This window comes from Bubalus bubalis, chromosome 23 (genome assembly GCF_019923935.1).
Source record: "Bubalus bubalis isolate 160015118507 breed Murrah chromosome 23, NDDB_SH_1, whole genome shotgun sequence".
Taxonomy (NCBI): domain Eukaryota; kingdom Metazoa; phylum Chordata; class Mammalia; order Artiodactyla; family Bovidae; genus Bubalus; species Bubalus bubalis.
The window spans coordinates 15,961,177-15,987,450 of record NC_059179.1 but is presented as its reverse complement, the minus strand read 5'-3'; the positions used below and the strand labels follow the sequence as shown (position 1 = coordinate 15,987,450).

The 26,274-nt window shown below is 42.4% G+C and overlaps 1 protein-coding gene, 1 long non-coding RNA gene and 1 other non-coding gene across 6 annotated transcripts in view; 2 read left to right on the top strand and 1 right to left on the bottom strand.

Annotated features, from left to right (window-relative positions):
- Window positions 1-1,303: 1,303 nt before the first annotated feature.
- The window catches only part of PLCE1 (phospholipase C epsilon 1), a 368,784-nt gene continuing 343,813 nt past the window's right edge, over window positions 1,304-26,274 (bottom strand). For 3 of the 4 annotated variants that reach the window (XM_044935313.2, XM_044935312.2, XM_006053593.4), the window contains 8 exons: window positions 25,157-25,418; window positions 23,084-23,202; window positions 20,789-20,917; window positions 18,226-18,435; window positions 9,973-10,131; window positions 8,329-8,547; window positions 7,805-8,013; window positions 1,304-2,667 (listed from right to left, as the gene is read on the bottom strand). In XM_044935313.2, coding sequence (XP_044791248.2) covers window positions 7,828-8,013; window positions 8,329-8,547; window positions 9,973-10,131; window positions 18,226-18,435; window positions 20,789-20,917; window positions 23,084-23,202; window positions 25,157-25,418 — 1,284 coding nt within the window. In that variant the 3' untranslated portion in view covers window positions 1,304-2,667; window positions 7,805-7,827. Of the gene's footprint in view, window positions 2,668-5,405; window positions 5,459-7,804; window positions 8,014-8,328; window positions 8,548-9,972; window positions 10,132-18,225; window positions 18,436-20,788; window positions 20,918-23,083; window positions 23,203-25,156; window positions 25,419-26,274 lie in introns of those variants that run through there. The other variant, XM_044935311.2, reaches the window with a different exon arrangement.
- LOC123465317 lies at window positions 2,666-7,577 on the top strand. The gene is made up of 2 exons (XR_006640536.1): window positions 2,666-2,979; window positions 7,190-7,577. It is a non-coding gene; the product is annotated as an uncharacterized LOC123465317 (long non-coding RNA).
- On the top strand, window positions 3,778-3,850 carry TRNAE-UUC. The gene has a single exon. It is a non-coding gene; the product is annotated as a tRNA-Glu (tRNA).

Genomic DNA, 26,274 nt, shown 5'->3' with positions numbered 1-26,274 from the left:
CAAAACATTAAACTCAAGATGAGGTGATAGAGAGGAAGTTACTCTGTTTCTTCTGGCGTCACACATCACATTGGGTTCCCAGTCTAAATCCATCCTGCCAGCTCCCGTAATCTTAACAGTTGGAATCACCCAACAGAGGGACAGAATTCATGCTCCTTTCTTTCTGTTTTCAGTGAAACATCTTAAAATATTTTTCCTCAAAATCGTGTCATAAACCCAGCTTACATATTTAGATTCTTTCCCATATCAACTTTACTGATGAAAGTTTGCTCCCCAGATTTTAGTAGTCTGACAAGTATGAAGTGGTAATGGGTATAAGCCTGGGTGGCTATTTTAGATGTATTCTAAACAGTAGGACAATTTCTTTCATTTGCTATACTAATACAGCGTATAATTCAGAGAAACTTCAAGTCAAAATTTACTTTTGGCAAACACCAGGTTGTGCTGGTTAGTTGTAATAATAGAGTAAACCTTCTACATTTTTGAGCAATGTGTCCCTCCTAAAATCCCTAGGACTCAAATCCCAGAGTATGTATTTTACCTCGCAATAGGATGAACAATCAAGAAGGGTTGCAACATAGGCAGAAGGCTGGGTTCACTCACTTCCTAAAACCAGTCTCAAGGTAAGTTCCAGATTTTATGCTAAGGACCATGGTGTGGGATGGGAGGCTTAGAGTCAAGGCCAGTTGATAAAACCTCGTGAGGCCAGCCTTGCTTTCCATCTCACTGCTCTGCACAGTTTCATCTTGACGCTAGCCAGTTAGACTAGTAATTTGATTTTAATGACACAGTAAGCCCAACCAGAGGCTTCTTCGGTGGCTCCGTCAGTCAAGAATCCGCCTGTAATGCGGGAGGCCTGGGTTTAATCCCTGGGTTGGGAAGCTCCCCTGGAGCAGAATATGGCAACCCACTCCAGTATTCTTGCCTGGAGAATCCCCATGGACAGAGGAGACTGGTGGGCTGTAGTCTATGGAGTTGTAAAGAGTTGGACATGACTGAGCAACTAAGCACAGCAAAGCCCAAACAGATGGCAAAAATGCCTATTAGTTGAGACAAGTCTGATTACAGTTTCTGGGAAATTTTTTAAAGTGAAGGGAGCATGGTGCATTTGTTGTAGACTGACTATTTGATTTAAAAAGAAACCTGTAGTACTGTACAAACAGCATCAACTTGAAATAGCCTGAATGCTATTGACAAGCAAACGGTGATTCTTTTAGCAATGAGGTTTTGACTTAGTCAGAACTTCCGATTACATGAAAGCTGTGTTGTGTGTTTTTGATACTTCTGTTAGAGTGCACAAAGAACGGGGAATTATTTTATTCATTTTTTTTTTTTTTTATGGTGCAAATGTCTCAAAGCAAAGATTAGAGATTTTAGTATGTTTTGTAATTTGAAGAAAAACATCAAATTTGAAGGTCATTAGAAAGATAAAATTTGGATTTTACTTTAGAGGAACACATTTCATGTGAAAAGTCACAATTTGCTTCATGCCAAGAACAAGACGAATCCTTTACACTTACATGATAGTCTTATACAGCAAGGTTTTAAAAATAATTTACATTAAATGGCAAGTTACATGAAATTCTGGCCTATTTCAGGTATTCAGGGTATACATTTTCTTTTAAGGAGATTTGTTTTCAAATAGTGAAATAGAAGCACTAATGCTTCTAATCTGCAAGCAACATCAAGAAAGCTATGTATAATAAATACATAGGTACAGTGTCAGTACAAACCTCGTAAAATAAATAAACACCAACTCAGTCTACTTTTGCATTAGAAACATGGTTAAGTTTCTTACTAAGATGCCACAACTCAGTAGATACGTTATTCTAAATTCATTTTGTAGAAACCAAAAGTCTGTGAATATAAGCAATAAACATAAAAAACCCAACATCATTCTATATGTAAAAAGAAACACTATAGAAGAGTTCACGATGGTACACAATGTAGAGTAAATTGAATTACTTTTTAATGAGTCCTAAAGGACATATTTACACTTGCAATGCCCCAGAGCTTCCACTTCTTATCCATAACAGGTATGACTAAACCAGCCTGCTTCATTTCTTACCTCTGTGCATCTTGCTCCCAGTTTTCTAAAGTCAGGTCAGCAAACTGTGGCCCTTGAGCCAAATCCAGCCTGCCACCTGCTCTTGTGTGGCTGTTGAACTAAGAATAGTTTACATTTTTAAATGGTTTTTCAAAAAATCCAAAGAGGAATATTTATGCCATGGGAAAATGATATACCATTCCAATTCCAATGTCTTTAAATAGTTTTCTTGGATCACAGCCACATTCAATCATGTATGTATTGTCTACGGCTGCTTTTGCATTAAGCTGAGTCATTGCAACAGAGACCATTTGAAGAACGAAGATATTTACTGACTAGCCCTTGACAAAAAGTTTGCTGACTCCTGTTCTAAGTCGATTATTGCAAGCTTAGCGGTGGTTTTTCCAACTGTTGACAGGTGTAAAATGGCAGTCTGCTGGGCTTTTTTGCTTCATTCAGCAGGAAACCAGTTCTGTACCATTTTGCTTGACCTCAGCTCAGACCTTATATCAAGAGTTCAGAAATCATAAGTTTCCAGTTTAGTTTATGAAAATAAGGGAATTATATTTGTCTCCATTATGTTCGTTCTTGATTTTAACTTCTTGCCAAAAGATCTTCACCTGTAAAGTTGTATACATAGGCTTGTTAGTATTAATGTCTTCAAAGTGAAGCAGCAGAACCAGTCCACAGTGTAACAAGGTTTAGGGTTCAACCAACAGAAACCCACAACTCTGGTGGCTGGGTTTGGGGCAGAGAATATTTCCTATAAACTCATAGTGTTAGAACATGATGTTCCTGGGAGGTGGAACATTAGGCTATTTCTGCCCTGGAACACCACATTCTGTAGAAAGTTTTTTAACCACAATTAAACTGTTCAGCTTTTTTTTTTTTTTAAAGGTGGACTTCTTTCAACTGGTTAAATATTACTTAAGGTAAATAATTACTTGTTTAGAAATTCTTAGATTATTATTAGAGGTGAATATTTCAGAACAAATAACATGAAATATTATGTTGCTCAGAAAGGAATAAAAATACTAAACTTGTTTTCTTATGAGCATATACAGAAAGGCCCTTCTTTTTTCCCAAGTGCTCTTTCTTGGACACACTGTTTGTAAAGTTAATAACATGGGACATATATTACCATATATATGTCTATGCAGCAATGGCTATTATTCTTTCAATGACTGTTAAACAGAACCTTCCCCAAATTTAGGGAAAGAGGTCAACTGACTGACTATGAATTTCTGCTTATGACAGGAAAATTGAATCCGAAGGCAATCATCTAGATCACCACCACCTTCCCTGTTCTCATAAAGTATGAGCAACGAGTAATGCTCATTAGAGCAAGCACATTATTTTGAAGTCAGATTTCTAATGGAGTTGTATTATGTACTCATTAATCTTCTGGCACACCCAGGGCTCTTTCTCTGCCAAGTGTAATTCCACTCTATCATTAACGGAGGTTATAACAAAGAGGTGAGAGGTGTGCATAACATTATCACATGTATAATGTATTTGATGCTAAGTTCTTGATATGGAGAACAATATTTGAAATTCTGATCATTGTCTTTACTGTGTGCTCATAGACCCACTACCATGAGGAGTCATTTTCCAAAAGCTGGAGAGGCTCCACATGGTGCTTAGTTCTTGGAGAAGAAAGCACTATCTCAGTGACACTGTCACTGAGAAGGAAAGTAAGTTGAGTCTGGAACTTTAAGATACCAGGAAATTCTCTGGTGGTCCAGTGGTTAGGACGTTGCACTTTCACTGCCTGGGACCCGGGTTCAATTCCTGGTCAGGGAACTAACAGGAAGGAAGGTGGTAATAAAGATAATTACAAAAAAAAGGGGAGGGTATGGAATACCAGAAGTACCACAACAGAAAATGAATGCTGAGCCTTCTCAGAGTCTGGAACAGTCCAGGGTTTCACGATTCTGTGCAGATTCAGTATTATCTGATGCTGTATGATGTGGACTGCTGCCATGGTGCTGAGATTTCTTTCTGGTGAGTCTTTGCATACAAAACCTAAACAGCCCTGACTCGGGATAGTGGGCTGTGCAGAAGCTCTGGAGGAGTGGTTTCCTGTGTTTCGCTATGTCTGTTTTGAAAGAGCTTTCTTTGTAAGTGTATCTGGGGCACCAGTTGTTTTAGGAGTTGCTTCTTACACATCGGCTCAATATGGGCTCTTGTACGTCAGATTTGGCCCCATCAAGAGGTATCAGTAAATTCTTTTAATTGTGAGCTGTAATTTTATATAAGAAATAACTGATTGTGTGCAGACAGATGATGCAGCTGTGTAATATAAGCAACAATGCCTTCACCATGCTGTTGATGTCGCAAGGATTTTAAATCTTAGAACTCTATGATGGAACAGGTGAAAAGAGGGCTTTAATAATCCCTTGAGTTCATTATTCAGGATTTGAAATATATCAACTGGAATTCCATCACTTCTACTAGCTTTGTTCGTAGTGATGCTTCCTAAGGCCCACTTGACTTCACATTCCAGGATGTCTGGCTCTAGGTCAGTGATCACACCATTGTGATTATCTGGGTTGTGAAGATCTTTTTTGTACAGTTCTTCTGTGTATTCCTGCCACCTCTTAATATCTTCTGCTTCTGTTAGGTCTATACCATTTCTGTCCTTTATTGAGCCCATCTTTGCATGAAATGTTCCCTTGGTATCTCTAATTTTCTTGAAGAGATCTCTCGTCTTTCCCATTCTATTGTTTTCCTCTATTTCTTTGCATTCATTGCTTAGGAAGGCTTTCATATCTCTCCTTGCTATTCTTTGGAACTCTGCATTCAGATGTTTATATCTTTGCTTTTCTCCTTTGCTTTTCACTTTCCTTCTTTTCACAGCTATTTGTAAGGCCTCCTCAGATAGCCATTTTGCTTTTTTGCATTTCTTTTCCATGTGGATGGTCTTGATCCCTGTGTCCTGGACAATGTCACGAACCTCTGTCTATAGTTCATCAGGCACTCTGTCTATAAGATCTAGTCCCTTAAATCTATTTCTCACTTCCACTGTATAGTCATAAGGGATTTGATTTAGGTCATACCTGAATGGGTCTAGTGGTTTTCTCCACTTTTTTCAATTTCAGTCTGAATTTGGCAATAAGGAGTTCATGATCAAGCCACAGTCAGCTCCGGGCCTTGTTTTTGCTGACTGTATAGAGCTTCTCCATCTCTGGCTGCAAAGAATATAATCAATCTGATGTCAATGTTGACCAACTGGTGATGTCCATGTGTAGAGTCTTCTCTTGTGTTGTTGGAAGAGGGTGTTTGCTATGACCAGTGCGTTCTCTTGGCAGAACTCCATTAGCCTTTGCCCTGCTTCATTCTGTACTCCAAGGCCAAATTTGCCTGTTACTCCAAGTGTTTCTTGACTTCCTACTTTTGCATTCCAGTCCCCTATAATGAAAAGGACATCTTTTTGGGTGTTAGTTCTAGAAGGTCTTGTAGGTCTTCATAGAACCGTTCAACTTCAGCTTCTTGAGCATTACTGGTCAGAGCATAGACTTGGATTACCATGATATTGAATATGCCATCAAATTTGGAAAACACAGCAGTTTCATTCCAGTCCCAAAGAAAGACAATGCCAAAGAATGCTCAAACTACCGCACAATTGCACTCATCTCACATGCTAGTAAAGTAATGCTTAAAATTCTCCAAGTCAGGCTTCAGCAATACGTGAACCTTGAACATCCAGATGTTCAAGCTGGTTTTAGAAAAGGCAGAGGAACCAGAGATCAAATTGCCAACATCCACTGGATCATCGAAAAAGCAAGAGAGTTCCAGAAAAACATCTATTTCTGCTTTATTGACTATGCCAAAGCCTTTGACTGTGTGGATCACAATAAACTGTAGAAAATTCTGAAAGGGATGGGCATACGAGACCACCTGACCTGCCTCTTGAGAAACCTATATGCAGGTCAGGAAGCAACAGTTAGAACTGGACATGGAACAACAGACTGGTTCCAAACAGGAAAAGGAGTACGTCAAGGCTGTATATTGTCACCCTGCTTGTTTAACTTATATGCAGAGTACATCATGAGAAATGCTGAGCTGGAGGAAGCACAAGCTGGAATCAAGATTGCTGGGAGAAATATCAATAACCTCAGATATGCAGATGACACCACCCTTATGGCAGAAAGTGAAGAAGAACTAAAGAGCCTCTTGATGAAAGGGAAAGAGGAGAGTGAAAAAGTTGGCTTAAAGCTCAACATTCAGAAAACTAAGTTCATGGCATCCGGTCCCATCACTTCATGGGAAATAGATGGGGAAACAGTGGAAACAGTGGCTGACTTTATTTTTCTGGGCTCCAAGATTGCTGCAGCTGGTGATTGCAGCCATGAAATTAAAAGACACTTACTCCTTGGAAGGAAAGTTAGGACCAGCCTAGACAGCATATTAAAAAGCAGAGACATTACTTTGCCAACACAAGTCTGTCTCGTCAAAGCTGTGGTTTTTCCAATGGTCATGTATGGATGTGAGAGTTGAACTATTAAGAAAGCTGAGCGCTGAAGAATTGATGCTTTTGAACTGTGGTGTAGAAGACTCTTGAGAGTCCCTTGGACTGCAAGGAGATCCAACCAGTCCATCCTAAAGGAGATCAGTCCTGGGTGTTCATTGGAAGGACTGATGCTGAAGCTGAAACTCCAATACTTGGGCCACCTTATGTGAAGAGCTGACTCATTTGAAAAGACCGTGATGCTGGGAAAGATTGAGGGCAGAAAAGAAGTGGACGACAAAGGATGAGATGGTTGGATGGCATCACTGACTCAATGGACATGGGTTTGGGTGAACTCAGGGAGTTCGTGATGGACAGGGAGGCCTGGTGTGCTGCGATTCATGGGGTCGCAAAGAGTCAGACACGACTGAGCGTCTGAACTGAACTGAACTGAGTTCATTAAGAAACTAAGTGAAAGAAGAGATCTATGTTTGATTTCCTCACATGCATTTTTTTAAAAAATTCAGATTCCATTTAAATAGTTTAAAACAATGAAATTTACTCTGTATGGGAATACCAAGCAGTGAGCTGGCAACCAAAGGCATAATTTACTTCAGGCTGTTATGTCATTTTGCTTTCTTTTTAATCATCACAACTTTCATGCCAGATTTTAATTTTTTTTTTTTTTCTAGGGACAACACATGGTGTTGCATCTTTATTCTATGTCTGGTCACAGCAAACCTCACACGCTCAGAACTGCAGCCAGGCTGAGTGCCACGGGGCTACAAGCAGGTGGAGGAAAGGAAGACCATCTATCTACTCTGTTGTTTTCAAACACTCTGGATGGAAAGCATAGATGCCCCACTAGCCACTCGGAGGAGATTTTAATTTTTTCATTGAGTCAGAAGAAATGGAGGTTGTTAAGGCTAAATCAGAGCTAAATTAGAAGAACAGCAAACTAAAAATCCAAAGAATGAAAACAGAAAGACCCATAGCAGTCCTTTGAGAATGCTCATGTGAATTACCAGTAATTAAGACAGTTCTATATCTGATGAAATAAAGCTATTGCAGTTTGGGCAAGTTTGTTGTCCTCTTGTGGCCTTTGGTTATCTACAAAATAAGGAGATCTGAAATCATCAGTGCTGAAGTCGCGTGTATCTTCAGAGCCCCTTTTCTCTAGGGTACCATCCCTACCTGCCTCAGGAACTTCCTCCTCCAGCAAAAGACAAAAGACAGTGTACAAACTTATGTCTTACAAAGTAGTATAGTTGACCCCCGTTTTAGAACGCTGCGATGACTCGGGATACCTGGGTAAACTGTGCTATCTTGCTCACTGTCGGTAGTCTATGGCGTCACTGGAAGGCAAGCCACCCACAGGTTTCTCTTCCTTGTTTTGGACGTTTTCTGAGGCCAAGACCTGAGAAGGTGATGTGGGTCCTCGGGGCTGTTTAGTCTTGGTGAGCTTCTTGAGTTCGCTTGCAAAAGAGATGCCTTTTTTTTTATCTTCTCGAGATGCCTGTGGAAAATAAGAACCTGCCCTTGGTATTAGGTTAAAGAGACTGTATCAGAGAGAGCCCTTTGTTGTTCTCTCTCTGGTCGGTAGAGCTTTGGAAAGCAGGGCGGAGGGGACCCCCCCCTACCCCCGGCCACCTCAGGACTGCTTACACCCAGAGGGAAACATTTCTTTCCACACAGTGAAAACAGAGCCAAACAGCATTCTTCCCACTAGTGTCCTTGACTCGGGAACTTCCTCCTGGCTTTCACCAGCTCCTGAATTTGATTATACTGTAGTTATGAAAATCAAATAGAGCAAAATAACCTTGAACTTTACCTGCACCTGTTCCTTTAGCTTAAGGATGAATTTTCCTGCACCTTTCCACTTGCTTTGAGCTTGAAACACACACTCCTGATCCAAAAGGACGCGCTGGGAGGCCTTTGGGGTGGAAGATTTCCTGTTGGCGGTGTCTTTCACCACCTCTTCCAGAAGCACATAGTCACTCGGGTTGGGGTTGCTCAGGATGCTATAGGAATATTTGGCTTTGCATAAGGTCTGAAAGGTAAATTATGATCAACAGAATAAAAACACAGGATCTCCAACACTTGCTTCCCTGTAAACGAGACTTTAGGGTGGAAAAATGTCACAGACTTTTACACTGGGGTGGGGGGTCCTTTTCAGATCATGTCATCCCACCTCTCAGTTTACATTTTCACAGTTGTAGCTTACACAAACTTGACATTGCCTCGTTTAGCTTCACAACACCCATCCATGATTTAGATGTTACAATCCCCATTTTTCAGACAAGGAAGCTTAAGCTTAAGAGGTCAGGCATATTACAGAGGATGGACAGCTTAGTAACAGAAAAAGGACTTGAGCCAGATTTTCTGCATCCACCAAAGTTCATAGATCTGAAAGTGATCCAGACAGTGAGGGACAGAATCCTGACCCTCCAGAGCCTCTCTGGCGCACGACACTGCCTCTTCATCTCAGAGTCTTGGATGTTGAAAGCATTTTAAGACTTACCTGGTCTCACCTCTCTTTTATCGAGACTATCTTTCATTTATTCATTTATTCACTCATCAAACATTTACTATGTCCCAGGTACTGTATATAGTTTGGGGAGTTCAAAGTCTATTAAGGAGACTCATATTAACCAAATTATTGTACAGTCAGTGTAGCAAATAGCACTTAAATAGTGCTTGCCATGTTAGGTGTTACACTAGGCAAATGTCCATTGCATATATTTAATGTTCACAATAGCTATTAAGAAAGTGCTGTTATACTATCTTCATGTTTTCCTGGGTGGTAGCTTGGCACACGGCATTGTGCTGGAGCCCGCTGGGATCTGATGTGTGAGGAATGTACAAGACAGAAACTGGCAAATGCTACAAATCGGGGTCTTTTTTTTTTTTTTTAAAGAAACAATTTACCGCCACACCCATGTAACTTACGCACAGATTGTTAGATGACTTCCCCAAGCTCTCCCAGCTAGTAAGATGTAGAGCCAGGGTTTACCTGGAATAACCTGATTTAGAGTCTGTTCTGTGAGCCATTATGCTAACTTCTCAAGCAAGTGTTTAATAAACGCAAACCACTACAGGGCTTGGAATGAAGGCAGCAGAGTTCTCTGGAGCCATATACAAAGAAGGGGGGAGAGAAGACCAGAGAAGGGGAGAGGGTCAGAGAGTCCTCCTGCATGTCGTCTGAAGGATCCCAGAGAGACGGTCACTAGGTGATGGACAATGACGCTCCCGTTCTGCAGAACCACCTCCTGGCTCTGCTGTCAAGGCTTCCGAGAAAGCCTAACTCACAGCATATACTGGGCAAGTATCATTGAAGGACCGGATACTTCCTAGCCTTACCAGGCACATGCTGCCTTGTCGTGTCCCCTGTGTTCCAGAACCTTATTTCCAGAGGGAGCTGAGCCCAGCAGTTGACACTGAGGACAGGGCTGGGGGAGGGCAGGGAGGCCTTCACCTGCTGAATGACGTCCTGCGCGGTGCTGACACGCGGCGCTTTGATGACCGTGCGCGGTTGCTCTGGGGAGACGTCATGCACTTGGACAAAGAAGCTGTCCTCCTCTGAGCTCAGGAGCATCTCCTTGTCATCTTGTGCAATGCTCTTCTCTTCCAGGTTCTAGGTTAAGAAAAGACAAGTCTGAGTAAATGATAACGTAGAATAAAGAAAAATCTAGTAAAAATTTTAGTTGGATCTTGGTGACGTGGAAACAACTTCTTAGCATGATATCCCATACACTAGTTACTGTTTCACAAACTATCCTAGAAGGATATACATGTCATCTTAGAGGAGGAAAGTATTATAAGTTTCTGCTCATGTTGACACGCTGATAAGGTCTGGTCCCGAACAAGCCAGTAGATCTGCTCATGTTTGCTGTGGATTTTGAGTCCACAAATCAGCTAGAGATAAATCTGTAAAAAGACAATATGCCATTTTTCCAATTACTAAAATTCAAATGGGCTTCCTTGGTGGTGCTCATGGTAAAGAATCCGCCTGCCAATGCAGGAGACTTAAGAGATGCCGGTTCATCCCTGGGTCAGGAAGATCCCCTGGAGAAGGGCATGGCAACCCACTCCAGTGTTCTTGCCTGGAGGATCCCTTGGACAGAGGAGCCTGGTGGGCTACAGCCCACAGGGTCACAAAGAGTCAGACATGACTAAAGTGACTTAACACACATGCAAAGGCCAAATAAGAATATGGTAAGTACATTTAAGAGAAATCCCATCCATTCCCCAATAAAACTTGAGCATTTAAGAAATGCTAGACATCTGAAATGTGAAACATGCAAGATTGACGTTCCGGCAGGCTGAATGAACAAAACCCACAGTGAAAAGGCTAAAACAATACCTGGAGGTAAGTAACATCTAAATGGATATTGACAAAATTCTCAATAATTTTGAGAATTGGTCATCGGGTTAGATGGTCTTTGGTGGGTTGGCTTTCAGTGAATTTTACATTTATAATTATATGATTTAAGTATATAGTTGAAAGTGAAAGTGTTAGTCAACTCTTTGCGATTCCATGGACTGTAGCCTGCAGGCTCCTCTGTCCATGGAATTCTCCAGGCAAGAATACTGGAGCAGATTGCCATTCCCTTCTCCAGGGGATCTTCCAGACCCAGGGATAGAACCCATGTCTCCTGCATTGCAGGCAGATTATTTACCACCATCTATAGACATGTATTTTTTAATTAATTATTTTTTATTTTTAGACAATCATAGAAATGGTATTAATGCCTCATCCAATATAGATATAGGTATCTTATCAAAAATTTTCAAGCAGTAAGGAAATATATCAATATAAAGGCAAACTTCCCATTTCTACTTTTTTCCTTTCTTTCCTCCACCTTTCCCATCTCATTCTCCATAAAAAATCACTGTGTTAGGTTGTATATCCTTTGAACCATCTGCTATGGATATAAAAATGTATTTTTGTGTATGTGAATAAATATATACAAAGAAACCCTGGGACTTCTCTAGTGGTACAGTGGAGAAGAATCTACCTGCCAATGCAAGGGACACAGTTCAATCCCTGGTCTGGGAAGGTTCCACATGCCATGGGCAACTAAAGCCCTTGTGCCACAACTCCTGAGCCTGCGCTCTAGGGCCCTCGAGCTGCAACTGAGTCCACATGCCACAACTACTGAAGATTGTGTGCCTAGAGCCTGTGCTCCGCAGGAAGAGAAGCCATCACAATGAGAAGCCCGTGCGCCACAATGAAGAGTAGCCCCCCGCTCACCGCAACTAGACAAAGCCTGCACAGCAACGAGACCCAGCACAACCAGAAATAAAAGAAATCCTGGAATTACGCGAACTTAAATACAATGTGATTGTTACATGGCTCCTGTTCTTTGCTAGAGCCATTTTCAAACGAGGGTCGTGTAAAGTTATCTTCCACAAGGGAGCAGCATGGAGACGATGGGGAGGTGAGGCAAGTAAACAGTAGGCAATCCCATCTCAGGATGGGAGGATTGGGCAGGAAGGTCCTCCAGTCCCCTGCATGCTTCTAGCTTAATCTCAGATCATCCCACAGAAACGATGCTAACTAACCAGAAGAATACAAGAATCACTGTCATTGTCCTGGAAATTCCAACCAGCTCTAGGAACCAGAATTGTCCCCATTGATATTAAGGTCAAAATGGGTAACTACCACCAGGTGGCGCCAAACTGCAGCCAGGACCAAAACGGACTGGCTCCTGGGCTCACCAATCAGCTGCACAGCCTCGCCCCAATCATTTCATTGTTCTTACAGTTGTGATCCCTAAGATTTACATACAGCTGAAGTGTGTGGATTCCACTCATCAAATTATGCGTGAAGGGGAGAGAACTATTCTCTATTTTTATTACATAAAATGAGACTGTAGTACATATACTGTTCTACAACTCACTTTTTCTCTATTTAAAAGGCTGTGATCAGGGACTTCTTCCCTGGTGGTCCAGTGGTTGAGACTTCACCTTCCAACACAGGAAGTATTGGTTTGATCCCTGGTGAGGGAGCTAAGATCCGACAAACCTCAGGGCCAAAAGCCCAAAACATAAAACAGAAGCAATATTGTAACAAATTCAATAAAGACTTTTTAAATGGTCCACATCAGAAATATCTTTTAAAGAAAGATTGTGATTATCATTTCATGTCATCTTCTAAAGGTTTTCCATAGTATGTCATTGCATTGATTACAATATATTTAACCAATTGGAGAGTGGGGTTGGGTGGTAATTCACATGACGTAATTTATAATCCTGGAGAAGGCAATGGCACCCCACTCCAGTACTCTTGCCTGGAAAATCCCATGGAAGGAGGAGCCTGGTAGGCTGCTGTCTATGGTGTCGCACAGAGTCGGACACGACTGAAGTGACTTAGCAGCAGCAGCAGCAGCAATTTATAATCCTGAAAGCCGGGATGGAAGTAAGCAAGAAAGAAAAGTTCTAGGTTGCCATATAAAATATCACAATGACCATGCACTACAAATATTTCTAACAGCACTCCTTAGAGCCTTGCTAAGTTGCTTCAGTCATGTCCAACTCTGTGTGACCCCACAGACGGCAGCCCACCAGGCTCCCCCGTCCCTGGGATTCTTCAGGAAAGAACACTGGAGTGGGTTGCCATTTCCTTCTCCAATGCATGAAAGTGCAAAGTGAAAGTGAAGTTGCTCAGTCCTGTCTGACTGTTCGTGACCCCATGGACTGCAGCCCACCAGGCTCCTCTGTCCATGGGATTTTCCAGGCAAGAGTACTGGAGTGGGGTGCCATCGCCTTCTCTGCCTTAGAGCCTTACTCAGAGCTTATTGATTTTTAAGCTGTTTTCAGTCACATTAGAAGCCATAGATTATGACCATAACAATAGCCCTCATTTGCATATTCTTTTATAGTTTACTAAGCATTTTTCTGAGCTGACTGTGGCTCAGAACATGAACTCCTTACTGCCAAATTCAGACTGAAATTGAAGAAAGTAGGGAAAACCACTAGACCATTCAGGTATGACCTAAATCAAATCCCTTATGATTATACAGTGGAAGTGAGAAATAGACTTAAGGGACTAGATCTGATAGACTGCCTGATGAACTATGCATGGAGGTTCGTGACATTGTACAGGAGACGGATCAAGACCATCCACATGGAAAAGAAATGCTAAAAAGCAAAATGGCTGTCTGGGGAGGCCTTGCAGATAGCTGTGAAAAGAAGAGAAGCAAAAAGCAAAGGAGAAAAGGAACGATATAAGCACCTGAATGCAGAGTTCCAAAGAATAGCAAGAAGAGATAAGAAAGCCTTCCTCAGGGATCAATGCAAAGAAATAGAGGGAAACAACAGAATGGGAAAGACTAGAGATCTCTTCAAGAAAATCAGAGATACCAAGGGAACATTTCATGCAAAGATGGGCTCGATAAAGGACAGAAATGGTATGGACCTAACAGAAGCAGAAGATATTAAGAAGAGGTGGCAAGAAAACACAGAAGAACTGTACAAAAAAGATCTTCACGACCAAGATAATCATGATGGTGTGATCACTGACCTAGAGCCAGACATCCTGGAATGTGAAGTCAAGTGGGCCTTAGAAAGCATCACTACGAACAAAGCTAGTGGAGGTGATGGCATTCCAGTTGAGTTATTCCAAATCCTGAAAGATGATGCTGTGAAAGTGCTGCACTCAATATGCCAGCAAATTTGGAAAACTCAACAGTGGCCACAGGACTGGAAAAGGTCCGTTTTCATTCCACTCCCAAAGAAAGGCAATGCCAAAGAATGCTCAAACTACCGCACAATTGCACTCATCTCACACACCAGTAAAGTAATGCTCAAAATTCTCCAAGCCAGGCTTCAGCAGTACATGAACCATGAACTTCCAGATGTTCAAGCTGGTTTCAGAAAAGGCAGAGGAACCAGAGATCAAATTGCCAACATCCACTGGATCATCAAAAAGCAAGAGAGTTCCAGAAAAACATCTATTTCTGCTTTGTTGACTATGCCAAAGCCTTTGACTGTGTGGATCACAATAAACTGTGGAAAATTCTTCAAGAGATGGGAGTACCAGACCACCTGACCTGCCTCTTGAGAAACCTATATGCAGATCAGGAAGCAACAGTTAGAACTGGACATGGAACAACAGACCAGTTCCAAATAGGAAAAGGAGTACGTCAAGTATTGTCATCCGGCTTATTTAACTTATATGCAGCGTACATCATGAGAAATGTTGGGCTAGAAGAAGCACAAGCTGGAATCAAGATTGCTGGGAGAAATATCAATAACCTCAGATATGCAGATGACACCACCCTTATGGCAGAAAGTGAAGAGGAACTCAAAAGCCTCTTGATGAAAGTGAAAGAGGAGAGTGAAAAAGTTGGCTTAAAGCTCAACATTCAGAAAACGAAGATCATGGCATCTGGTCCCATCACTTTATGGCAAATAGATGGGAAAACAGTGGAAACAGTGTCAGACTTTATTTTGGGGGGCTCCAAAATCACTGCAGATGGTGACTGCAGCCATGAAATTAAAAGATGCTTACTCCTTGGAAGGAAAGTTATGACCAACCTAGATAGCATATTCAAAAGCAGAGACATTACTTTGCCAAAAGAGGTCCGTCTAGTCAAAGCTATGGTTTTTCCAGTGGTCATGTATGGATGTGAGAGTTAGACTGTGAAGAAAGCTGAGTGCTGAAGAATTGATGCTTTTGAACTGTGGTGTTGGAGAGGCCTCTTGAGAGTCCCTTGGACTGCAAGGAGATACAACCAGTCCATTCTAAAAGAGATCAGTCCTGGGTGTTCTATGGAAGGAATGGTGCTAAAGCTGAAACTCCAGTACTTTGGCCACCTCATGTGAAGAGTTGACTCATTGGAAAAGACTCTGATGCTGGGAGGGATTGGGGGCAGGAGGAGAAGGGGACAACGGAGGATAAGATGGCTGGATGGCATCACCGACTTGAAGGACATGAGTTTGAGTGAACTCCAGGAGTTGATGATGGACAGGGAGGCCTGGCGTGCTGCAATTCATGGGGTCGCAAAGAGTCGGACATGACTGAGCGACTGAACTGAAGCATTCTTCTACATTTTGTCTACATGTTTGACTTGGGTCTCATAATAATTTTTTGAGCCAAGCAGGGTAGTTTCTGTCATGCGTGCGTGCTAAGTTGCTTTAGTCATGTCCGACTCTTTGTGACCCTATGTCCTGTAGCCCACAGGCTCCTCTGTTCATGGGATTCCCCAGGCAAAAATACTGGAGTGGGTTGCCATGCCCTCCTCCAGGGAATCTTCTCAACCTAGGGACCTAATCTGAGTCTCCGGTGACTTCTGCATTGTAGTTGGATCCTTTACCGCTGAGTCACCAGGAAGGCCAGTTTCTATCATAGATTTTACAAATATGGACAAAGAGGTTTACAGAATTCAGACGATACTTTGAAGGTCATCTATCTAATTTGTCAGATCCAGGTTTGTCTCATTTCAAATCCAGCAGGTGTCAGAGGAGAGCATATTGACCATAGGAAGATACCTAACAGCTTGAGAGCCCAGGAAAGAAGAAAATTATACAAAGCAGACACGCAGGATCAGAGGTCAAAGAGCAGCTTGGGGACTTTTAACATACGGACAAACTGCTTACATAGCTTCCTAGTTTCACCGAGTAGCCTAAGTGGAAATACTTATAGCCCAAATCTATCAATTATACCAGTGTCTGCTTCCATTCAGTAAGTGCTGAATTCATTTAGTCAATCAGTAAATTCGTATCATGTGTCACTGTGCAGCTGGTAGGCCTAGATACATGAAATATGATTTGTTATCTTTTGAGACATATTTCAGTCATTTCAAAACTTTTCTCTCAACAAGGCATATAAAGGAGAACTTGCTATATTATATTCATCTGAAAATGCTTGTTAGCCTTCCCCTCTACTATATCCTTCTTTTTCCAAAATGCTTCTGTTCCACCAGCCTTTATTAAACATTTATTCCTGACATCTCTGCTGCTTATTGTCATATACATTTTAATTGCATATGGGGCAGCCCTGGCCTCCCAGTCCTTCCAACCCTGTGATGAAGACCCATCGTGACACTCAGCAGTCTGCCCATTGCTACTCACTGCCTCCCATGGTGCTGGGCATGGAGGACCCGTGAGCACTGACTCAGCTCCAGCCTGGGCAGCATGGGGTGGTGGAAAGAACACTGACCGGGAAGACATAAGACTTCAGTTCTTTCCACTTCTCACCCTGTCATAATCTAACCTCTCTAAACCTGTTTCCTTTGTGTAGAATGGTTTCCCTTATATCATAAGATGATTCAAAATATTGGGTGCTTGCGAGCATTAAACACCGTAAGTCATGATGCAATATATGGTTAAAAAATTCACTTCACTGAAATTGTCACTTCTAGGATACTTTTCGTTTTTTTTTGGCTAGGCCATGCAGCAGGCAGGAGGATCTTTTTAACAGTTCCTGGACCAGGGATCGAATCAGCGCCCCCTGCATTTGGAGCACGGAGTCTTAACCACTGGACTGCCAGGGAAGTCCCTAGCATACTTTTTTACATGTGATAAAGGCAATTAGAAATAGGAAAAAAAACTAGAGAGAAATTAAAGATGGCTTCAAAAGCCGAGGTAAGCCCTCTGATGTTTTCTTCTACAGCTTTTATGATTAGAATTGCTTCTCCGCCATCTTAGTACTTTGTACATGTCTGATGGGGAGAAGACACTAGGGAGATAATTACATTTCTTGGCTTACAGGAAGTGTTCTTTTATGATCTAAGACAAGGTTAGGAGGGAACGCAGAGGCTCTGGTTCCTAGAGAAGTTGGAGTGCAGTGAGGCTGCATGTTCATAGTTACGTAGAGAGTGAAAAATTACACACGATGCTGAAATGGGCTCTTTATCATCTCTGTGTTCTAGCAAGCATGGACCAGCAATGGGGATTTTATCAGTCCATCTCCATTTCATGCCCCAAAGAGGCAGATCATGTGCCTAGAACAGGGCCTGGCACAATAAATATTCGTTTAATCAGATTGTTGAACTGCTTCAACTGCTTTATTGTTGATTTATCATAAGGCATTATTATCTATGTAATGACCTCATATGTCATTTTTAAAAATGGCAGTCAATTAGTGGGCTAATATAAGTCTATTAAAAAGAAAAGTGCTCCATCAGCAAACTCCATCAGGGGTCCCCCAATCTGGAGTCAACAGACAGTACTGTTTCCATTATCAGAATGATCATGGCAATATTAGGGACCATAATATAATCTGCAACAAATTCAGACCAAAGCTGAGAGGTTATTCTTACCTTGTGTAATTTTATGGAATATTTTCAAAGAAATGCTGTTGTTTCATGAATTAGCAAAAAACCTTTTATTAGCTAAAACTTGAACAGGCACTCACGGGAGGGCAACCAACCCCCAAATGCAAACTGCCTACAGACCTTCCCTTACACAGTAGTGAGCCTTACAGCAAGGTCTTCACACGTCCAGGTGAAACCCTGGACACTACACTGACGACATGCTTAAGGAATCCTTTGACTTCTTTCTCCCCTTGTTTCCTAAGGGATGATTTTTAAACCACATTTCTATAACTTGACCTTCTGAATATGTGCAGAAGAATAAAATCAATTCTCCACATTTACTTAAAAGAAGACTACAAAGCAAGTTGCGGTGATAAGAAGTTTTGAATTTGAGGGAGGCGGCCAGTGGTGAGGTAGAGAGTTACATATGAGCTGTTACTGGGTAGGCTGCCCCAGGACACACTTACTTCCTGCTGGGTTTTTAAGACAATCCTGCCAACATAGCCCTCTTCTGGAAACCAGCTGCTTAAAATCTGCACGATCTCTTCTTCTGGACCAATGGCTCTCTGGAACGGCTGTTTCCTACATTCATTCTTCTCTTTAGATATGAAATATTTTTCCTCCATTAAAAAATAGTCTGTGGCAATAGGTTTGGTATCTTGATCCATAACGAGAATCTAAAGAAAGAGCAAAGGCCGATTTAGGCACACTTCTGAAGAGTCGCAAAAACTTCAAACCCAAACAAGTTTACTTTCTCAGGGTTCAGATAAGTTTGGTTTGCAACTTATAAATGAAACCTACCCTGCAGTGTTGCATAACTCTTTCTGGACAATCTTAGAATTCTCTTACGTCCAAAAAGAATTGTTTATGTTCATTCTGGGCAATGAAACAATTTATTCATAATTGCCAGCCAGCAAAACTGTTTTTCCCACTGATGGAATAAGAGCTCTAACTGAATTAAAAACTTTAGGCTTTTCAATCTATGAACATAGCTCTTTGTAATCTTGCAACACAAGACCAAAGGCAAAGAACCCAGTCCAGCTTTTACCAAGATAATCTCCCATTCTCATGTTAGAAATACTCAGTCATCTTCTAATCTCATCTGATCTAAGTTCCTGGGAATTCCCCTTTCAATAAAGACTTGACAGTGCGCCTAAAGGCCTGTTTTCTCTGTTGGCTACTGACCCTGACAGTTGAAATGGTTGAGACCAGGCTGGGGAGCCAAACAGACTTGGGTCTGAGGCCTGCATTTAGTCCTTACTGGCTGTGAGGTGCTGGCCAAGACATCTGACCCCATGGATACTCAGTGTCCTCATCTATACAGTGGAAACAGTAAGAGTAGTGGTTTTTGTCTCTCAATTTTGTTTCCTTTTATGACTGAGGCACTGACTGTAAAATGTAACCCAGGTGCATCAGGATAACTTAGAGCCTGCCAGGCTCCTCTCTCCATGGGTTCCCCAGGCAAGAATACTGGAGTGGTTTATTCTCCAGGGGATCTTCCTGACCCAGGGATCGAATCCAGGTCTCCTGCATTACAGGCAGATTCTTTACTGCCTGAGCCACCAGGGAAGCCTGGTAAACACTAGACATTATGATAGCTACTCTTAATGATGTATTCTTTCACATGGTTTTCTATTATCCAGGTTACTGGCAAAAGCTGAACTTGCAGTGACCAGAGAAGGCTGCCAACTTCTGGCGTGGAGTAAGCAAACGTCCTTCTCAGGCATCCACTCGACCATGCGAGCATGCAATGACCAGAATCAGCACTTGGTGATTGATTGGTCTCACTCAGAGAAGCAGAAGGACCTGGGGATGGGGTGGAGGTGGGATAGAAGATTCTCAGGAAGACTCTGCTCCCTTCACCCCAGACCTTGGTCTCAGGTTGATGCTGGACTGTGGATTTTGTGGGGCAAGGCAGCTACCACTTCAGCAACAATTAAGGGCATGAAGCTTCCAGGAGCAGGTCAATTGACACTGTCACCTCCATGAGATGGCCAGCATCACTTCCTCTCCAGTCCTGCTCCACAGCCCTGGGATTACTCATGTGGACAGTGATGTGCTGCTTTTTATGGGTGGTCCATGGAAATGCTTCCTTACTTTTCTAATTATTTTTTTTAATTTTTTATTTTTTTTCCTTTTTTAAAATTATTATTATTATTTTTTACTTTACAATATTGTATTGGTTTTGCCATACATCAACATGCATCCACCACGGGTGTACACATGTTCCCCATCCTGAAGCCCCCTCCCACCTCCCTCCCCATACCATCCCTCTGGGTCATCCCAGTGCACCAGCTCCAAGCTTCCTGTATCCTGCATCAAACCTGGACTGGTGATTCTTTTCTTATATGATATTATACATGTTTTAATGCCATTCTCCCAAATCATCCCCCCTCCTCCCTCTCCCACAGAGTCCAAAAGACTGTTCTATACATCTGTGTCTCTTTTGCTGTCTCGCATACAGGTTGTCGTTACCATCTTTCTAAATTCCATATATATGTGTTAGTATACTCTATTAGTGTTTTTCTTTCTGGCTTACTTCACTCTGTATAATAGGCTCCAGTTTCATCCACCTCATTAGAACTGATTCAAATGTATTCTTTTTAATGTCTGAGTAATACTCCATTGTGTATATGTACCACAGCTTTATTATCCATTCATCTGCTGATGGACATCTAGGTTGCTTCCATGTCCTGGCTATTGTAAACAGTGCTGCGATGAACATTGGGGTACACGTGTCTCTTTCAATTCTGGTTTCCTCCGTGTGTATGCCCAGCAGTGGGATTGCTGGGTCATTATATTTTACACTGTCTCCAAAACCCCAACAGTGCTTTGTGAGAGTAGACACCAAAGTTCAAAAACAAATCAGCCCAAACCCCTTGGTAATAGCTTCTGTTTCATAATCTATGAAATTTGACACTTTGAGCTGCTTTCTCTGACTTTGAGTCAGTTGTAAAATGTTGGACAAGATGTTAACCTAGAGATGCCTCTCAAAGAACTGTTTCTTAACTATAGACTCAGTGAACTTACTTGTTGGAGAAGCTGCTTTGCCTTAGTGCTTCCGTTTATAGAGAAAACAGTAAAGGGCTCTGGGCCTGGGACGCCATGCACTGTGACTCTGTGAGTCTGCAAACATTTTCTTTCTTCTGTATTAAACATCTGTCAAGGAAGATCATATGGTTTCTCATTCATTTCCATTCTCATGTTTCTAGGCTGCATTGATAGAGAGGCGCTAGTTCTTAGAAGTACACGCAGGGACACATAAATGCAAAACAAGGCCAACCTTTTCTAACCAGATGCCTCTTTTTGTGGTTTTAGGCAATGGTGCATGTTCCTTAATAGTCTAGTAAGAATATTTAGCAGCATACCACCAAAATAGCAATTTATTTTAAATAACAGTGTTGCTTTCCATCATAATTAGGGGACTGATATTGTCTGAAATGTATGTCAGTCCTTACTTATGAAGTGACATTCAACAGTGTCTACTGAGTTCCATCTCTCTTCAGGGCACTGGGCTAGAATTTTGATGGTAAAGTGATAAATAAAATATTCTGGCCTCCGGGAGCTTGCCGTCCAGGCAGACAAATAATTGTAATATAAAAGGTATTTTTGTTAGGAAGAGTTGGGGAGGTGTGTAACTCTCAAGTCTTTGAGCAGCTTGTATACTGAGATAGATTCATTCACAAAATACAAAATAATTTATGGAAGGCGGACAATGAAACAGGCATTATGCCTGGCTCTGGGGTTTTGGGTAGAAATAAGACATCCCTGGCTTCAAGGTGGGGGGCTTCTAGAATAGAATAGCTAGAAGAATAAGTGGACAACCCAGAATGGGACACTACCATCTAATTCTTGCTCTCAGGCACCAGGCAGACCATCCCTGCTTCCCAGGCAGGGAAGGTAACAGGCAGGCACCAGGCAGAGGCGACACCCCTCTCTACTGGCCAACATGCTATATTCAACCTCGATCACTTACTGAAGGGAGAACGAGGAGAACCTAAGAAAACAAGGTGAGAGACAGAGAGAGAAGAAACCACTGGGGTGAGGGAAAGAGAAGCAGAGGAGAGAGCAGGGCTGCTCGGAGGTGATGGCAGCAGGGGTCAAGGCGGCGCCACGGTAAGCACAGAAGGCAGCTTTTCAAAGGTTGTTAGGACCACACTGAAGTATAAGATGGGTGCAACCAGACTTCTCTGGTGGTCTAGAAGTTAAGAATCCACCTGCCAATGCAGAGGACACAGTTTTGGTCCCTGGTCCAGGAACTAAGATCACGCATACTGCAGCGCAACTAAACCCGAGCACCGCAACTACTGAAGCCTGTATGCATAGAGCCTTTGCTCCCCAGCAGGAGAAGCCACTGCAATGAGAAGCCCAAGCACTGCAACAAAGAGTAGACCCTGCTTGCTGCAACTTGAGAAAGCCCGTGTGCAGCAACAAAGACCCATTGCAGCCGCACCCCCACCAAAATAAATTTTAAAAGATCGGTGTGGCTGTGAGTAGATTAGTAAACATGTAAAGAGGCAATGGATGGACACCCTTCAGTTTTTCAAGAGCAAGCATAGTGGAATCAACCAGTTAATCAAAGCAGAATTCCTTGTCGAGGTAAACAACCCTGCATTACCGGGGTGAGCATTGGTCCAACGGATCTCAAACTTTTAACCGATGGACATTACCATTGGTTCTCAAACCTTACCAACGGACCTTAACCAGTGCGGAACTTGTTAAAACCCAGCTTCTGCAATGGTGGCCCTTTTTGCAGTGTTCCTCTCCCATTCCCAAGAGTGCAGGTGCTGAGTCTCCTCAGGTGCCAGGGTACTGCTGGGCTTGCAGAATTACCTGTCACCAGCAGCGCCTGGCTGTTCACCCAATCTTCGCCTGTGACATCTGCCCCGGCACTAATGAAGAAGCAAAGGATTTTCCTGGTCTAACCTAAACCTTCTAGAAGTATCAAGATGCTTCCTAGCAGGCTTTGCGTAATTACCCTTTTCCCTGTGTTGTTATTTTTGGCTCACTTCCCTGGCAAGCAGTATGGCAGTAGATGATGAACTTGGGTTTATAGCTGTGTGACCTCAGGTGTACTTAGCACTCCCCTTCCTTTATAACATGGAGATGAGACTAATAGCTGTGTCACGAAGTTAGTGAGGATCAAGTGAGTCAGTATATATGTAAAGTGCTTAGAATGTGTCAGGTATCAGCCATTGTTGTTTTAATTATATCCATAGCCACCTAATCTATGACTTGAATGGACCACATTCCTGGACCACAAGAAAGCCTGCCTCTGGTGTAGCAATTCCCACAAATATGCTGAGTGAAATAGAACTTAATTACCAGAGAGGCCGGCACAGTATTGCCAGAAGAATTTTCTTCCATCCTCCTGCTGTTTATGAATAAACTAGAGATTTCCAAGACTTCATTGTGGAGATTTCGCAGCTGAAGATGTCGATATCCTGGAACAGTGCAGAATTGGGAAAAACCTGTTAGCCATGCATTGCAGAGCTCTGCAGAGAAGACCCCCCAGGGAGGTCAGTAAATGACAGGGAGACATAAGACCTTCAGATGGGCAGTGGTAACAACAGGCAGGTGGCCGACGGATGCCTTTTCTCCCAGGGCGCTGCCCCTGGGGACCGTTTGGGGCCGCTTAGTGGTTGTAGTTACCTTGTCCAAGTGCTGTTTTTAAACTTAGACTCCAAATGAAAATTTTAAACTTAAACAACATAGAGTAGGAAAATCTGATCATTTTTGTATCATCTAGAGTCACTGTTCTTCAAATATTTCCTCTCAGAACAGCTTTAGTGATAATAAAGTATTCCAACAATAGAGAGTTGGTTAAAAAAGTTACAGTGTGAGTGTTTGTACAAGTATAAAATAGAATAATATGCAACTCTGTAAAGTAACGAAGATGTATATCTATTTACCTGATAAGTTGTTCACTACATATATTAGTGAAAATCAGTAAGTCACAAAACATTAAGGTTAGTAGGAAGCTTACTTGTTAATATTTATACACATGGGCAGAGAAATAAAGCCTGCAAAATATCTACACCAAAAGTAACTATCTTGAAGAAATAGAAAGATGGATAATTTTTTAAAAATTGTTCTTCTGTACTTGATCATATTTCTATAATAACTGTTAGGAACTGAATGGTGTCCTCCTAAAATTTGTGTGTTGAAGCTCTAACTCAGAAGGTGACTGTGTCTGGAGATAGGGTTTAAAGAGGTGATGTTGGGTCATGAGGGTGGGGCCTAATCCCCCATGACCAACAGTCCTTATAAGAAGAGGGAATTGGAAGGCAGACACGGAGAGACACCAGATGCTGTGCACACCGACCAAGGGACAGCCCTGTGACGACACAGTGAGAAGGCGACCCTCTGCAAGCCAAGGAGAGAGGCCTCAGTAGAAAGCAAACTTGCTGAAACCTTGACCGTGGGCTTCTAGCCTCCAAAGCTGACAAAATAGACCTCTGTTATGTAAGACACCCAGTCTGTGGTATTTTGTTACACAGCCCGAACTGACTAACACAGTCAGTGTTACGACATAACACAGCAAGTATGACCATGTGCTACTCACACGATGGAGAAAAGAAATAGGAAAAAAAAAGCTAAAGAGTAGGAGACTGTAACATGTTGGTGGAGCTCAGAGGCTGGCAGAATGTGGTTGCAGGAGGAAGCATGTTCTGGGAACTTGATACTCAAATGAGATCAGCAGGGGCAGCGTCCCCAGAGCTTGTTAGAAAGGCATAATCTCAAGCCCCAGGCCCACTGTATCAGCATCTGCATTTTATTACCAAGAGCCCAGGTGACTTGATGGCACATCAATTTTGAGAAGCATTGCACGGACATTCTGGACAGGTGGTTCCCCAAGGGCCACGGCAAAGCCAACGGACAGCAAGGCAACAGCTCTAACCTTTGCTCAGGATTCTCCACCCTCCCTGCTCTGCACCCAAACCCACCCTTGGCTTCCCACAATGGCCTCCCACCAGGCCTCGACTCCAACCTCAGCCCACTGATGCCACCAGCACCGCCCAACCCTCCCTGCTCTTGGTTTCCTCTCCTTACAACAGTTCCAGCTTTAAACATACCAGGGGTGCGGTGGGAGCTATTGGGGAGGGATATATGGGAATAAGAACACAAGGACCACTGCTCCCGAAACAGGCAGAGGCGGCAGAGGCCACATTTTATAAGAGGTGTTGTTAATACCCTTGGATTTTAGAATAATGGAAAAGAAAAATGTCTTTTGAGGAATGCTCAGTGTTCAAATTTGCATTATCTTCTTCTGCCTCTTATTTTACCTTTTTAATATGAAAATTTCAAACATGCACAAAAGTAGAGAGAGGCATGTAATGGACTCCAGGCACCCATCACTCAGCTACAATGACCACGAACTTTTGACAGTGATTCTACCTCGCTTTAGAGCCTTGAGGGAGATGATTCTCTGAGCAGTGACCACCGAGCTGTTGTTCTCTACGACAGCAAAACGAAGAAATACTAGATCTTCGAAGTGAACCCGGAAAAGGAACTGTTCGTTCCACATGGGGTTCAGAGTGTTGCGGTGGATGGGCTTCGTGCGGAAGTGGCAGCTGTCCAGGGCCATGCCCAGGACGTCGACTTCGATACATGGGCTCCCCGTGCTGTTACTCGGGCACACGTTCTGCCCAGAGACAATCTGAGGGGAAGAAAGGATCAAAGTCACTGGGGTTGCAAAAGAAACAGATGTCACCACTGAGCCTCACTGCTTCCCTCTGCAAAGAAAGACAAAGAAACTTCTGGAATGGACTAAGTAAATGATTAATAAGGCTGCTAAAAAAGAAAAAGAGAGACTGGACTCATGGGAAAGTCTATTTTGTCAACAGCATTCACCTAACTATAACCTTTCAACTGTCAATATACTGAAACATCTTCAAAAAGCCACACAATTAAGATGAAATTGTTTGTCAAGAAGTTGAGGAAAAAAAAAAGACCTTAAATGTGAAGCCACAAATGCATTACTAACATTCTCTTCAAAGTGTTTTAGGTGTATCTTTTATAACTCCAAAATGTTTTTCTTAAATAGTTAAGTTCTGGGTCTAGTCACAAAGAATGCTGTTAGAAATTCATAGCCTTCTATCAACATGAAGCTATACTCAAGTCTAGCAGAAATGGTCACACAGAAAAGGAGCTACTGCTCTCCTGTTTTAGGGAAAGAGGAAATGCAGTTTGGTGGTAGGATAATCTGTGAGTGGGGGTTTCCCAGGGGTGTGAGGTGTAAGCAGACACTGCTCGGCATTCCTCCTTAGGAGGGAAACAGACGATATCTAAAGATGGACCAAAAGATAATTTCATCACTCCCTGTCTTTTCTAGCACCAATTCAGTTTTTTGGTTTTTTCCTCAGCTAAGAGGGAGTGGGAGAAGCTGGAAATAAAATTGAGTAATGAGCTACCAGGACTCTGATGTTAAGGGCAGTCTGTAGAGTTCTGACAATTAGTTAATTAGACAATAAAAGGAATAAGGAAAGGCCAAGAATGACTGTAAGGAGGGAAGA